General features: G+C 38.3%; 1 protein-coding gene across 1 annotated transcript in view; it reads right to left on the reverse strand.

Annotated features, from left to right (window-relative positions):
• The window catches only part of LOC145987836 (uncharacterized), a 524,248-nt gene that overhangs the window by 101,155 nt on the left and 408,220 nt on the right, over window positions 1-14,873 (reverse strand). Inside the window, exon 4 of the mRNA XM_083122576.1 lies at window positions 8,477-8,610. Coding sequence (XP_082978702.1) covers window positions 8,477-8,610 — 134 coding nt within the window. The remainder of the gene's footprint in view (window positions 1-8,476; window positions 8,611-14,873) is intronic.

Below are 14,873 nucleotides of genomic sequence, written 5' to 3' on the forward strand. Positions count from 1 at the left end.
TTTTTTTTTCTGTAGGTCCTGAGTTTACGTTACAATCATCCATCAAGGTTTTCCTGGGATGGATCCAGCGCTGGGTATTGGATTTTGATGGAGATGTTCTCTTAATCTCTTACCAGGCCGAGTGATGTTTACAAGTATTAATTCGTTCTCGAGCAACAATCGACAATTTCCCATTACTTCTTTTAGGAACCCAAAAGGGACCGACTCGGCGCCGACCTCCGTGGTGTACTGGTTAGAACAGGGCGCTACGGCGCTAGCAAGGACGTATTTAAGGGGGGTCCAGGGGATCCGCTTCGCCCCGAAAGGCTTACCAAGCACCAGTGGCTGCTCATGCTACTTATTTGTAGGAGGGCTGCATTCATAAAGAAAAAAAACTTAGCTACCTTAATTACGTATTTGAAGATGAACTCCAGGCGGCGGGTCTTTCATGGTAGCGAACTCGTCAATCACTCATTTGTACTTGTACGATTTACCATTTAGAACACCAGATTATACAGGGTGTCATTTTAATGGCGCCCACGAACCACAGATTCATGTAGAGGACATCAAAACAAACAACTTTTCTCAGTAACATTTTTCACGTTGGTGCGTCAATTCGACGCTACAGCCGTTCAAAAAAGACCGTTTTGCCGCCTGGATGCTGGCAACCCAACACAACATTTGATCGTATCTGTGACGTCATTTCCTGCGGCGAAACAGCTCACGGTAGGGTTGCAAGGATCACACAAATTTTGTGAAAAATGACAAACTACCAACCACATTATTAGCTGTAAAACGAAGCGAGAAACGCGTCCAGTAAACCGAACATCATAGCCTACCAGCCAGAAGTTCAGCAGTCATCTCAGAAGAAGGGGGAAGTAAACCAACGATATGAGAAATGTTAAAAAACGTATTCAAAATGAAGTGTCATTATCGGATTTTAACTCGGCCTACATGTCAAATATCATCAACAATAAATTGTATTGTACTTGCAACTTACATTTGGCTGTTTACGCCCAGCTACATGTCAATTATATTTGCAAATCTGGTTGCAAGGTTGTTATCTACAGGTTTGTGTCCAGATTCCTTGTGGTACTTTGTGCTGATAACGGAAGTATCTGAGGTTCACGTTGTTACATTACGGCTAAAACACGTACAACCACAGTAACAATCTAATGATGAATCAATAGCGAATATACTGCCCGGTTCAGAGTTGCAAACTATTACATGTGTATTCGGTGCGTAGATAAACACAGTCGTCGGAGAGTTTGTTTTACTACTATTTATATCCCTGTATTCTCAACCATTTTTGTCACTTGCCTCATAATGTCCTGAATATGCATTACATTATGTGTTGCTTACCTTTGGAATTTTGTGTTCTTTCATTTATATTTTGTCATCTGTTCAGTGTGTCACAGACAACTAGTATCAGAAGGACGAAGTGGATAGACTAAATTGTAGATACCAACTTGGTAACTAGATTTGCAAATATTTGATATGTAAGCTAAGACAAAATTCGAAATGACTACTTCCACTTGAAATCTATTTTCTTTCTACCATATTTCGTATCGTTTGTTTACTTCCTGTTAGGTTACAGAACGTGTTTTCTCGTTTTGTTTTACGGTACGTAATGTGGCTGATTGTAGCTATGTCATTTTTCACAGAATATGTGTTTTCCTGGCAACCCTGGAACGCATCGCTTCACGACGGGATATGACGTCACAAATGCAATCAAATGTTGTGTGTGGTTGCCAGCATTCAGGCGGCAAAACGGGCTTTTTCGAACGACTGTAGCGCCGAAATGATGCACCAACGAGAAAAATGTTACTGAGAAAAGTTGTTTGTTTTGATGTCCTCTATACGTTTCCGTGGGCCGTGGGCGCCATTAAAATGACACCCTGTATAACTTACTGCCAGAAAACAAAGAACTCTTTGAATCGATTCGAAAACTCACGCACTTACTTACAAGCGAAACGGACACGTTATATAACCGGACACTGCTTTTCTAGGTAATCGCATGTTTATGCGCGGTGTCGCCGTATCATAGTGTGAGAGCTTTCGATTTCTACCACTTTGCAGCGCCACCGTACATTAGACTGCAGCACTGAACTGAAGTGAATGCAGTCCGCATTTTAGCATTGACAAGGGCCTACTAAATAATGAAAATATACCTACTTGTTTAGCATTAGTTGTTTAACAGATGGTTATTATTACTTTCCTCTGAACTTATTGCAAGGCAAAGATTATATTGGCTTTGAAGGACAGTACTAAAGATTTATGCTTGGATACTACTGTTAATATGCATAAAATATTAATCAGGAACTTTACTTTTCGCCAACTGGATCTAACATCCCTTTTGTTGCGGTATTCAATAAATATTCAATTCTTCACCTATTTGACATTAATTTATTTGTGCCAGGGCACATGTTTTTATGCAAATTATGCCGATCTTAACTACAGGTAAACTAGATAATGAATCCGTGCTCTTATATTCCTATTATTATACAGTATTTTTTACGTATTTGTGTAATAATAACAATAGGCTATATTAGTTTATATATTATAATTAGTATTTATTTGATTTAATATAATTATAATATATTATTATTATTATTGATATTTCCGAGACCCCTCCCGAAATATTTTTCTAGATTCGTGGCTCGCTTGGGGTCCCGGATTCGAACTCCGGCCTGGATGAGTGTTCCTTCATCAATTTCATCACACCATCACACATTTTCATCGTCGAGATTAGCCCAAAGTGACAGAAAAGCGAAGTAAAACCAAATCAACAACAGCCGCAACCTCGATGACCGATCGGTTTGAGTGATGGACTCACGATCACGCTACCAAAAACTTCGGGTTCGAATCCCAGCTTGGGAATGAATCCTCCTTTGTGAGTGAACCTCAACAATTTCATGCAATGATCCTCCTCATTGTCGCATCGCAATTAGTCTCAAGAGCGGTTTCAGTTCGTCTTTCTGTTGAAAGGTGGAACTGATTAATGGGTTACATCCCTGTAACATCATCATTGCAAGTATTCTTGATATTTGTTTTAAGAATTAAGATCATCACATATCGCGATGAAATTTTGAATAATACCTTCATCAAACTGACGAGGTCACGATTATGTCGAAAACCACATAGTCGACACTAATATAAATTAATTAGTGTTCGGTAAGTTGATGTAGTAAATGAAAATATCAAATAATGCTTCTCTAGAAATGTTCTTTCTCAGTGCTCAGGTAAAATTTGAAATTTTTTTGCTCACGGGCTCTCGAGATAATCGTGACCAAATTTACCGTGTAAACTTCCACAGGCTTGATGACGAAATTTTCGTCAGAGTATAAGCACCTTATCCCACGTATTTTATCTTCCGGAAGGCACGAAACCTTGCTAATGCCACTTATGACAAAGGTCGATTCGACTTATTTTTGTAGGGAACTTGTTCTCAGCATATTAATTTAGTTCGTAGACTGTGTTACATAGAGACAAGTTTGGGTTTGGACTCTGGTTAATTGGAGAATTGAATGTGGTATAGTTTTCCTATGAAACTTGATCAGGAACGACTGAATATTCTAAGCTATTAGAAAATGTTGGCTTTAATGTAGCTCACAGAGGTTGGCAGACGGAAGAATTTCGTGTGGATGCGATTCAGTGGAGAAGGGGAAGAAGTTGAGGTCGGAGGGAAAGATTAGAAAGTTGTTGGTGTACTAACCTTTATGTATGAAACTAATGGCGGAACGTTTAAATTTTATACTTGTCAATGTACAAATATTTGTTAACTTAGAAAGATGGATCGGAAACTTTTAGATAATTTGTCAAAACTAAGTTATGCATAAACTACAGATTTTATTGTAATTTGATAAAGTTTTTGTCCTCATAACTAGCTAGACAGGGGTTCGAGATTACAGAAAACGCCGAATTTTCATTTCTGAAGGAAGTTGATTCTTGGCATCTGAGCTTGCGTGTGTCTGTTTACAGACCTAGTGTTGAGTCGCTCACACCCCGCAGGTTTTTATACTGAGTAAAGTTCGTAAGGACGATCTCAGGCGGATATTTAAGAAGTTACCATGTTTATATCTGCAATTACTCGGTTTCTCAGTCTCGCGCTCCTTTCTACCCAGATGTACGACAAACACAAACTGACTTGCCATAACAAAATCAATATAAACCTATATCCGGTGCTACGAATCGTTCTTTCTGCCCACCAGTGGGGACCTTTGAAGTTCCCGTGATTCCGACTACAGGAGCTGAGGGAAATTAACTTCGTTCCTTCATCTGCGTGTGTCTGTTTACAGACACAGTGTCCAGTCGCTCACATCCCGCAGTTGTTGGAACGCAACAACACAGAGCAAGAAGCGTCATATTACATAGGGGAACTAGGGAAAATGGGCACGTGGGGAATATGGGCACAATTAAGGTTATTGCGTCACAGCGTTTGCTGTGTGCGGTGAAAAAAAATCAACTGTAGGTTGACATCATCGGTGGAATCTTGATTGTGACGTCGTACCTGCGTTCCCATCTGAACTGGCGAGAATAAACGTTCTGGGCCTGTTTAAAGGGAAGTACTTCTCGACATGGTTCTTAAAAATACAGCTGATGTTATTTTTGACTACTAGGAGTTAAGATCCGAGCTGAATATTACTTGAGATAACGATAAATGAATATAGTAACAACAAAGCTAGAACAGTGGATCACGTACTATGAATTGCATCATGGTGTTGCAGTTCGTCTAACGCAGTAGTACCAACTCACATAACAAGTTGCAATTCGGGAGAAAATGAGCACAGGAATTAGGTGTAATATGGGCACTTTAGAAAGATAAGCTTCTAAGCCATATACTTTTTTTGAAACCTGAGAAATTGCCAAAACGATGTGTATTACTCATGCCCCTTCACGATTCATATCATATTCACATTGGTATACAGGAAGAATACATTTCATCTTCACTACTTGTAAGGGGGATGAGGAAATTTGAGGACTGCAGGACATGTTTATGATCATCGGCGGGCAAAGATCCTCTGATTAAGGGTGCAAAAGCTTTGATGAAATGTAATCGGAGAATGAGAAACCTTATTCCATGTCATTATTTTATTATAATGATGAGTATGAAACAGGGGCGTATCTAGAGTGTGTCCGGACATACCGAAAATCACTCTATTACAAGAATTTCTGCTTCCAAGGCACAAAAGTTCTCTGTCCTCCCTTCCCCCTTATATTCCTTCTCTGTGCTTTAGACTAATTTACGAGGGTGGATCATTAAGCATCGCACAACATTTTTTTTTTCCGAGATGTTATTGTCGCTGGGACGTTGAAATTTTGCAGACATATAGCTAGTTTGAAGTTCGCGCTAGAGACGTAATTTGTTCGATGAGTTATAACCTCTTGCGGTAGAAGCGTGAACTACTTAGCAAAGATGGCGCGCACGTTATTGTCGTCAACTTGTGAAGAGCAAAGAGCTCTAGTTCGTTTTCGTGAGGGAAAGGACAATACCCTAGTGAAATTCACAGAGAAATGTTGGGCTTGTATCGGGAAGACTGTTTGGACCGTAGCAACATCTCCAGGTGGTGCACATTCTTTCAAGGAGGCCCAATGAAGAAATTCCTAGGTAGCCAACGCTTCAGTTCCGATGAAGAAGTGCAATCGGTTGTGCGCAGATGGCTGTATTCCCAAATGACGGAGTTCTATGAACAGAGTATATTGAACCTAATGCTACGATGGGAAAAATGTGTTGAACGACTTGGCTCTTATGTCGAAAAGTAGCTAAAAGATGTGGTTTCATTGTGTATAATTTATGTTGCCTTACCTATTAAACTTCTTTTTTTAAAAAATGTTGTGAGATACTTATTGTTCCACCCTCGTATATACAAACATGATTTTGTACAGCAGATTCAAAAGGGCCTCCCCGATGGCGCAGTGGTAGCGTCGTCGCCTTGTAGTCAAGGGGTCCCGGGTTCGATACCCGGTGGAGGCACATGGCACATGGTTCGGATCCCACTTTAAACCGTAGGTCCAGTCCCAATTAGCCTTACTGTGCATAAAGTGGACTTAAAACACCAACTCAAACCAAAGCAGATTCAAAACATCTACACATAATTTATTCATTTCCAATGTGTGACCACATAGGTGTAACACAACTAGGCTAACGAATAAAATGAGTGAGTTTTAATAACAAGTAATTTGCTGGAGAACGATGTGAGGTAAGATAGTCCAATTACATATGAAAAAAAAACAGCCGTAGTTGCTTCGAACTCTTGTCGGCTTCAAAATGCTTTATCCTTTAAAGAGAATAATATTGATTAATAATGGTAATAAGATTTCTACACACTAAATTTCTAAGTGAGAGAATTATGAGGGGCAACTGCCCCCTTATCCACGGTGTTTATGATATGCATTCATTCAGTGCTATCCTGTGACTAATTGTTACATGTATATGTCCTTCAATGTATTCATGAAACATAACGTCCCATATTCCCCCACACGGTGCTCATATTACCCCCATTAGTGGGGGTTTTATGGGTTTTGCAGACTTTTGTCTGTGCATTTCTTGTTTCTTAACAGAAAGAGATTTTTACTCATGTGTATTACCAGGTACAGCGCAAAGACTGATCTTCACCTTGCAATATGAAACTTATTTTTATTTCAATAAATCTCTTAATTATTAGCAATTTTGTCTTAGGGTGGTCATATTCCCCCACTTCAAATATGTTTCGCAACAAGAAATGTACACGTTAATATATAATTTGAGGACCTTGACAAGAAGAAACAATTTTCCTTCCAGACAAGAAAGCCTAATTTCATCTTGTTGTCGTTTGGAAACCTCTGTATTATTTTGTGAACGCTTGGAATTATATCGAAATGCTGGCTGGCCTCTTCCATCGGCGCCCATGTGAGCAGCAGCTTGTTCATCTTGTAGTCTTCCTGTTTTCCGAGACTCTTTCTACAATCAACAGCGGGCCGGCCCCCGTGGCGGAGTGGTTAGCACATCGCGCTACGACGCCAGGGGTTCCGGGTTCGAATCCTGGCCTGGGCATGGATGTTTGTGAGTGTCCATTCAGCACATCATCACTCATCCCCATCTTCTGAAATTAGCCAAAAGTGGCCAAAAAGCTTAGTAAATAAACAAAACCAATCAATCAATCAACAGAGTCCTCCGCAAAGGTCTTTTTACTATCTCGTAAACAGTATCATTGGTCAAGCCGTGCGCTGTCTTACATTTGCAGAGTGTTAGAATGGAAGAGAGGAACGTGACACGTAGTAGAGAAATAAAAGAAACGAAGAAGATGACGAGGTGTGAATGAAACTGGAAATTTTGCTGGATAATACTAAGTCTTTACTAAGACCAGATCTGGGCAACTCGCGTTACTTGTGAAAGAACGCTCTCGTAATCACGCACGGTTCGCAGAGCGAGCAGCATTACTGTACCGTTACAAGAGTGGCAAAAAGGAGGAAGTTAGGCAAGAGGTCGTGAGGTGCAGTGTGTAGCTGGGACGCTTGCAGTTGAGGAGGTGATAGTCTTCATCAAGCTGGGCTCCTTCCTTGTACAGACATGTTCCTGACAGAGAGAATACATGATACACCGAATGAACTGTTGCTGACCGTAGGCGTGGATCCATTCACTCAATAGAAAAATCGTGCAAGAGGGAGAGAAGTATTCTATCTAATGTAGTTCCATCATAATTTTTCAGGGCGATGAGGTTTTATCTATTCGGAGAATCCGTACAGGACAAAAAGCACCAGGTGTTAATTTTTACTTCATAATGACTATTCAGTTTAGACTAGGGCTACCATATTTTGAAATGCTAAAAAGAGGACATTTTCTTCGAAAGTCACACACACCATCAATGTATTCACAAACACGAAAACATTACATAAATCACACAATTTATCACCATTAACTAAAATTACTTTATCTTCATGTTCACTGCCAGGTTTCGTGAAAAACTGAGTCAGTTTTGTGGATGAAGCTTCACCTCTGACGGTTCTTTTGTGCTTTTCGCACTCCACGTGTGCTTGCAAGTCTAGCCCTCCTTTGTTTACCACAGACACATATGTACCGGGTTTACAAACCATACACTCGCCTTCAAAATCGTCTCTACCACGTCTAAAACATGAATACTTTTTTTGTAACTCATTAGTAAACTTGCACTTTCATTTAGGCATATTAGTAGCTTACACCGTGTTCGCAAACTCTAACTTCCACTTCGAAACACGAACAAACGAATGACGCGGAAATCACATCGACCGGAACTTGAAACTGTAACAACAAACGACTAACGCTTAGCGCATCGTCCAGTACTGCCAACATCAGACGTTTAATGATTCGAAAAGTTGTAACATCGTGATCTCTGACCTATGATGATTGGATAAAAGTAAAAACCCGCCCGGACGCAAATTTCAGGGTCCGAAAAGAGGACATGTCCGGGGAAACCAGGACGTATGGTAGCCCTACTTCAGACAATAAACATTTTCAAAAGCATGGAGAAAGTGATCTTACCGCATCTCCGTTAATGAACCACGAGAGCTGGGCGGCTGGAGTGGAAGGCGTGGATGAGCAGTTACCTATTAGCCAGTCATTTATCCTATACCGCTGTTTCAAGTTGCTAATGATGGGGTGTTGTGTTGGTAAATCTGAAAGAAAAAAAAATCATACTATAACTTTCGCATTTTGATTCAAATTTAAAATACATTTCTACAATGTTAGGCTTTACGGCACAGTCAACATAAGCTGTAAAACTACTCTGTATGTGTCCGTAGAATAAGTCAGTCCATTCATTGATGCCTCAGGACATGACATATCAATGTGCATCTTCTTTGTACGCACTATAGATTTCCTTCAGATACTTCAGAACTTTTCTTTAATGTTGTAAATGCGGGTCTTTGATTGGTTGGTTGGTTGATTTGGTGTTTTAAGTCCACTTTATGCACAGTAAGGCTAATCAGGACTGGACCTACAGTTTAAAGTGGGATCCGAACCACTATATGCCTCTGCCGGGTATCGAACCCGGAACCCCCTGATTACAAGGCCATGACGCGACCACTGCGCCATGCGGGTTTTTGAGAATCTCAATATAAACATTTGAGGGGAAACGTGAAATGTTATTTTATTTTCAAATCATTATTGCATAAGCTTTTTAATTTAACCAGTTCCAAGTCTGCAGCTGTCAGAGAAGTTAAGAATTCCTATGTGAGAGACATCTAATCACTTTTCCCCATGGGTTGTAAAAAAAATACAATTTCAATTTTATATATGTGTCTCAAACGATCACAGTTTTACATCAAGGTCCAGGCTACTAGTTGATTTGGTTTGCAATGTACCTAAGGAATATGAATGTTTCAAAATTAATCATGAATATATTTTAATTAACAAGGCACAATGCAGGGTGTGATTTGTGATTTTATAAGAGTGTGGATGGATTTAATGGGTTCAGTATCGTAATAATGTTATATATTTTGCCAATAGGCACCAGAAAACTATTAAGGTGTTCATTAATTTAAATACTTGATGTAAGACATCCAAATGTTCACCTCATTTTCATGTAGTACACCCTGCACTGCATTTTGCAGACTAACTAGGCTCTGGCATCTGGACTCACAGCCAATATAATCCTCTGTGACGTTTGCGTTGTTCTCTGCATGTGTGTTTGTGATTGCCCCTTAATTACAAGAAGTATATTTTTATTTTGTATGTTAATGGCTTAAAATCTAATTTTGATATCAAATCAAATACAAATCAATACCAAAGATGCTTAGACTTTATCTATTTTGTTGAAAGTTTTTCTGCATCGATGCAATGCACTGGAGGTTCAGTTATTGTGACAGGGATAGTTAAGCTGAGGGAATGGTACCACCCACTTCTAATGCTAGTATATTCAATGCGTACATTTAAATTGGCCGGTAACAATTTAAAAAGAAAAAAGTAACCTTAAACCGATTATTATGTAACACAACAGCAATAACCACTACACAATCGTAATGGCTCTCACGTCCTTACAAATAAATTGTATTACAGTTTCGAACTTGCGTGTGTATTGTATGATAATGGTAACTGTGAAATGTAATCATATTCAGTCGCTGTCTAACCCCAAATATCACCGCACGCCCCTGACACCAATATACGTAGATATTAACTCATTTTAAAAAAAATCATAGGATACAAGAGAAAAATCAATGACAATAGTCATGGACAACTTGACGAGTAATACTGTGCATCCCACTGTACATCATGGACACTTCTGGATTGTAACAAACCCATTGACTCTGAATGAGATCATTAAAACCCAGAAGTGTCCGTGTCTATAAAGATGACAGAAAGCAAATTATTTTGTGTATTGTTCTTTTCTCTTCTTCATTCTGTATGTGTTTATGGAATGGAATTGTACTTGTCATTGGCGGATTTAGCGATAGGGGCAGGGGGACACGTACCCCTCTCAAAAGGGATGACAAAGTATTGATTGCATTGCATTGCAACGAACAAAAATTATTCGTGCAATCCTTTTCCGAGTGATACAATAATAACAGGGCAAATCAATTTTGACGGGTGTGACATTCAGATAAATGTACATTCATTTTTAAATTATTTTCAAATATGTAACTCTATAAATTCATGTAATTTCATTTTCCTTGATGGAAGTTGTTTAATTTCAGAATGTTTATCCCCTAATTTAATATTCAGCTACAGAAAATACATTTTTTGTAATTCTGACGGGTGTGACAATTCTGACACTTAACTTTAGAACCTTCCTCAGTTTTTCAGAAAACTCTGTGAAACTTATGGGTTTAATGAAACAAGTTCATCTTATTTTCACAAAGTAAACTTTACTCGACATTTCGATACTTTTAGTTTCTTAAAATATTACTAAATACTTTTCTCATAAATATTTTTTGCCTGTGACGGGTGTAACAAATTTTGTGACAGGTGTGATTATGCACATATACGATTATGGAACAATGCAAAGGCTATAAAAATTATCATAAATAGATTCTTCAAAATAAGGTTTGTATAAGAAATAAAGTAGGATTCTTCAGAGCTTAAGATATAGGAATAATATAGAGACAATTGAAACGGAATTAGAAATAATTTAGTTATCTTATGGTATAATACTGTATCATAATGAAGCTAAATTATGTGGAAACATCACAAATAAAATCTCATTTCTACTATGAAACAATATGTTATTTAAAAACCACGAAACTAATGTTTGTATTAATAATTCCAAATTCTGTATAGTTTTTCCTTTAATTTCATTTAAAATAAATGGTACTTTCAATGAAAATAAACTAACCTAACAAAGTTTAGAGCATGTACGTACATTAATCGGGACCAGCTATACTAGACACAAATAATAGATTGACACAGAAAATCAAATCTGGAGTTGCTTGGTTACAAGGCAATAACGTTAAGTGATGGGCACAAAGCGAGAGAATTCTAGATCAAATATTTCCTTTGTGTTTGTGACGGTATCGTCTGAGGAAATTAACCTGATGCTTATCCTTTTCTGTAATAATTGTTAATGGAAATAACGTACAAGTACTACCATTTCACGAAGTCCACTAACGGTTCTGTGTTCGTTTCCTGCTGTAGTTACATTGTACAGTCACAGGCCATACAAATGGGACACCTTCATCCTGAAATACTCGCTTCCCTCCCAGGCGTGATATGTTGCCTAACTCTAGGCGGTGATACAACTTGCCATTGAAAATTTGCTATTAATATCCACCTATCGCCGTACAGTTAGGCAACACACATAACGCCTTGCAAAGAAGCGAGCATTTCAGTTTCTATGTGTCACACTACTTTTATTGCCGGTGAGTGTACAGTGGTTCGGATTCCACTTTGAATGCCCCTTTATCTGAGGACAAAGTGAACAACCCTTGTACTTGAACACGCACACACACACACACCGCACACGTATATATTTAGGCTGTTTTTATTATGTCAAAAAATCTGCACATTATATTAATTCAAGTGTTACATCATATGCTGTGCTTCTCACAGATTAAAATGTACCTTGTTGGGCAAACAACATTTTTGAACATACTGATTGACAATTTGCCTACTACTAAATTTGCCGTTGGCTGTACAAATGCATATATTCATATTGGGTTACGTAACTTCTATTATCCATTGTATAAATTATTCAGGATGTGTGTGCTTCATGAATATGAATGTGCAGTGTCTAAAATTGTATTTGCAGCGATTCGAAATTCACCTGGGGTGTATTCAAATGACCTCAGTACTGATTAGAGACGGTACCAATGAGGGAATGGGGGCAAACACCTAGAGTATTTTCTTAAAAATGAATTTTACACCAAAATATGCGCTTTTACATAAAAAAGCATATGTTGTGGCGAAACTCCGTCTGGTCACGTTTCTTCTCGTCTATGGAGATACCGGAATGAGGCGAGGGAGGCGTAACGGATGAAAGGTTTGTCTTTTATTAATTTTATCTTTATGATCAGATAGGGTAATCAGGACTAGACCTACAGTTTAAAGTTGTAGTCCGGTCCACTGTGCAGTTGTCTTCCATGTTTTTCCACTACCCCCCCCCCCGTAATATGGCCTCTTAATACCAAGCCTCGTTTACCAAATAGAGACCTGCACAAGACCCGGAAAAAAACCCGTCTGCGAGGAGACGCGCCTACAATAATACGCAACACGCACGTCAAGCCCAGACATCACGCAAGGGAGCTTCACGTCACAGTTGTGCACAGGCATCGATGCCTGCCAGGCTTTTCTATTACCCGGGTCTTAAGAAGACCCGTGTGACTCGATGTAGTTCTTGCAAGTAGACGCGAGCACTGCTGTCAGTGTTGCCAACGGCCATTATATTTCACTACGCATGGAAATATTTGAATTTCTGCTAGGAGCAGGTGCTTTGAGGTTGTATAACCATTGGCGTAGCAAGGGGTGGGTGAAGTGGGCGACCACCCTGGGTCTCGCGCATGTAGGGGCCTTGCCTCCCATGAGGTTGATACGAAAAACGTAATAAATGGAAGTGAGAAAGATAGAAAACGCTAATTTTTGTGGGCAATAAAATTAAAACATTTTTTATCTGGCCTTATATTCTAGTTTAACGTTATGATTTGAATAAATACGTCATATCAGAGGCGGGCGGGAACTCTAAGCCTAAGGGGCCCCAAAAAGTCAAAACAATTCTAATTTCTCATGTGAAACATTAACGCAAAAATTGCTTGGACAATTTTATCCAATTATTATTTTCTTGAATAGAAAGCGCTTTGTCTTGGCTTCTCTTCTGTCTCGTGACCTTGCATAGCCTACACGATTTTAATATGTTAATGATAAAGCACCTCAAACTGCCACGGAGCAAAGTATGGGGCATTTAAATGCTTCCGGTGTTTTAAACTGAGGAAGGGTATGGATAATATTAGCAGTTCTTCCTTCGTTCCTACAACTTCAGATGCAGCTATTGTCCTCTGTAACGGGCACGAAGATGATTTATCTTCAGAATATCCTGATAAAGTTTTACGTTTCAGGAATGTGCTTAAATCTGAAATCAAGTGCTTTGCAAAGTTTCTATTCCTTGATAGCTCTAAACTAGTTTCCAGTGTTCTCTGTATCCTGTACCGCCTCCTGTTTGTTTCCTATTCTTCAAGTAACAACCACGAAAAAAGAACTATCTTTCTCAAAATTGAAACTTAGGAAAAACTTCTGGAAGGTAGTGTCGAATGGTATGATTCAGCCCAAATTTACCGGACTCAGTAATCTCACACTTGAACGAGAAAGGGCAAGATCTGATGTAAAAGTGTCATTCGCTGCCCAGAAGTCAGCTTTCTGTTAAGCAAGGTGGTTTGATTTAAATCAAAATTTAAATTGAGGAATTCTATTTTAAAAAATCACTTATTGAAATCACTTTAAAGAAAATTACAGAATAATGTACACAAGAAATTTGTAGATATCAGAATCACTTTTTGTGAAAGTATATTAATCTCGTATTCATTTAATGGTGTTTATTGTGCTCTAAGAAAGGAAATAAAGGAAAAAAATATATGTCCTGATGGGGTGAAGCTCATACGAAAATCAATGTAATATGTCATCTCAAATACATCCAGAATTTATATTTGCACTGTAAGAAACGTTACAGAAATTATAATAGTTTCATTAACACACTTAACAAACATTTTCATATTAGGTTCATTATGTTCAGTTCCAGAAACAGAGAAATGCATATTTACATGTAATTTGTTATTTGCTTTAATCAAACTGTTCAAATATTTTACAGGGCCGTTTATCAGAAAAAAGCCTTTCTATTTAAAAAATATGTCTATGTGTACGATGCCAGAGAAAAGATCGATTTAAATAAAAAAAATAAAAAATAATTTAAAAAGCATTATTTTTATCCAACTAGCTGTTAAGAGGGGCTGGGAAGGGGATAAGTAAGTATTTGTATTTTCTTCTTTTGAATACATAAATGTGAAAGAAAGATATGTTGTAATATGTGAAAATTCAGAGGTAGAGCATCAATTTGTACAATTATTAATGTAAATGTAGCCACAACCAGCCATTCTAAGTAATTACATACATTTCCTGGAAGAATCTGGCTGTACTTGAGGGACCTAAAGTTGTTTCTTGCGGACGCGTACTTTACGATTTTGTTACGGCACTGCGTCAAATATTTAATATTACAAGAACATTAAGACGTAAGAACAAAATGAGATTCACAATTATTATTATCATCTAAGCCCTAAAATTCAAAGTAAACTGGTACAATTAATGTGCAACAAAGGCAAAATTGCTAATTAAAAAAGTCAAATTAGCTGTATCAATTGATTACACCAAAGATTTCACATTTATGGTGCAAATGACTATCGTTTTAAGATTTGTTGATGTTGAAACCGATTGTGTCGAAGACTTTGAAGGTAGATACTTTGGT

Source organism: Lepisma saccharinum, chromosome 5 (assembly GCF_977018435.1).
Source record: "Lepisma saccharinum chromosome 5, izLepSacc3.1, whole genome shotgun sequence".
NCBI classification, from domain to species: domain Eukaryota; kingdom Metazoa; phylum Arthropoda; class Insecta; order Zygentoma; family Lepismatidae; genus Lepisma; species Lepisma saccharinum.